Source organism: Otolemur garnettii, unplaced genomic scaffold (genome assembly GCF_000181295.1).
Source record: "Otolemur garnettii isolate 467f Iridium unplaced genomic scaffold, OtoGar3 scaffold00032, whole genome shotgun sequence".
Taxonomy (NCBI): domain Eukaryota; kingdom Metazoa; phylum Chordata; class Mammalia; order Primates; family Galagidae; genus Otolemur; species Otolemur garnettii.
The window spans coordinates 15,915,841-15,918,009 of NW_003852427.1; the positions used below are offsets into that span (position 1 = coordinate 15,915,841).

The 2,169-nt window shown below is 37.8% G+C and overlaps 1 protein-coding gene across 2 annotated transcripts in view; it reads right to left on the reverse strand.

Moving 5' to 3' along the window:
* PLSCR5 (phospholipid scramblase family member 5) overlaps nt 1–2,169 on the reverse strand; it is a 36,439-nt gene that overhangs the window by 13,583 nt on the left and 20,687 nt on the right. For both annotated transcript variants that reach the window (XM_003789465.2, XM_012804941.1), the window contains exon 5: nt 377–538. In XM_003789465.2, coding sequence (XP_003789513.1) covers nt 377–538 — 162 coding nt within the window. The remainder of the gene's footprint in view (nt 1–376; nt 539–2,169) is intronic.

Genomic DNA, 2,169 nt, shown 5'->3' on the forward strand with positions numbered 1-2,169 from the left:
TGGTTGCAGCCGTCATGGTTGTTTTGGCGCGCCTGAGCTGGATTTGAACCTGCCACCTTAGGTGTATGTGTCTGGCGCCTTAGCCACTTGAGCCACAGGCACCCAGCCATTATATTCAATTTGTTAAAATTACTTTGACTAATATTTATACTGGCTTATGACCAAAGTGGTATATTTTATAATATTATTATAAAAAAAATTCTTAGACTTAGTGTCTCTTGAATTATGAATTCTTAGTGAATATATAATTACAAGTACATTAAATTACTTCACAGATACATTATTTTCTAAATTGATTTGAGGTTAAATTGATTTGAATATTTTAAGAATTCAAAAAATCAGAACCTAAGTGAAAACCTTCATTTTTCAATCATACCTCAAAATCCACATCGCCAAAACAGCCACATGTTGCACAAGGACCAACAATTTTCAAAATATCTTCTTTGTTTGCATTTTGGATTGTGAATTTAGGCAGAAATGGGTCCCACTTCTGTGCAACATAACCAACTATCGTACCAGGAGGAGCTTGAATTTCTAACTGTAAGAAGAGATAATAATCAAATAAGATTTTCTTGTTACTATATTTTAATGTTACTATAATATCAATTTATCTCTAAACAGGTTAGATATACAATTATTTTCATAGTCTACAAATCATCCTAAATATCTGCTTTTAAGAAAATAAAGCAGGTGGCTTTTTCTTTTTTTCTATTTACTAGAAGCGAATTCATCTTATAGATAAATGTTTGGCACTGTGCACTAAAAGACTGTGTCTTGTTTTGCCTAAGGAGATTCTTCCCCAGGGCTGTCTTCTGACTCTGGAACATTGGATTTTTTGCCATTTTATGCCAAGTTCAACAGTTTATCAACCATTGACACTGTTGCACATGTACTTCCTCTTATCTACTTCCTCTCAATCGCAGCCACAACATCTATCTATCTTAAGTCTCCTTTACCAGTTACTGAGTGTGCGTGAGTTTTTCTTTTCATATTGTTAACTTCCAGTTTCTCTGTGTGTAATTAAAAACAAATGCTTTTTTCAGTCATTGTACACTAGTTTAATTGCAGTTACATGTGTGCCAAAGTATTATAGACTAGCAGCTGTATTTTGCATTTTTAGTCATAACTTTAGAATTTGACCCCATTATTCTTATATAAGCCAAACCAAATCTGATCTATCACCTGATTTTAATTTTCTTAGTAAGCTTATAGTCTCATGTGTATATCTGTAGCATCCTTAGACAAAGATGGTTTCAGCTAGATTGCATAGAATTATATTTACTTGTTCTGAGACCACTTTTAAAGTACATGATTTGATTTTGACTAAGTCTTAAAAAGTTACTAATGGATATTATGATGACATATCTTATGTTTCATTTGTGACACTGGGTTACTATTAAATAAAACGTTGATTATCAGACATTTTCAAATGGCCACGTAGTCTATAATTACACTGATTATACCATCTTGGGGCATACTAACATTAAATATTTTCAGTAGGTGGAGGGAAATTCTTGGGTTCCATGTATGAGTACTTGAGACATCTTATCACTGGGTGCCCACCTATAAATAGTCAGAAAATTAGCTTCAATATATACTGTTAGAAATGTCCTTAATGGAGGGCAGAGGGAGTTGGCAAACTAGAGACAGCCTCTTTGCAACTGGGTGCAGTGAGATTTGGGAGAGAAGACTCCAGGGACTTCTGGCTTGTGGGATCTACCCAGAAATATCCCTTTCGGGGCACAGCAAGGCAGCAGGAGACTTCAGTACCCCAAGAGAAGGACAAAAGCAGTGGAGAAGTGGCAAGTGTTTGCAATCAGTCAGAGCCCAGCTGGCCATGGTGGCTGCAGTGGCAGCAGCTATGGCAGCAGTGAGAATTTACAGACAGGGAAGGACTTCCTGTGGGGTTTTTTGGATTTGGACATTTGGTTGAGTTACCTTGGAAGACCTTGGGTGAGTGAGCAAGTAACTTTGAACAGCACTCTGAGGCTGGGACTGAGCTGCTGGAGAGGAATGGAGCTTTCATCTTTTGGCTGCCAGCCATGAGCAGCCATTGTGGGAGAGCTGCCTTGCAGGTTCAGCCCTCAGGTTCCTAGAGCAAGGCCAGTTCTGGTGCACCTGATAAGCAGGAAGCCACTTCTGGAGAGATCTGAGCAACACACACTTTCC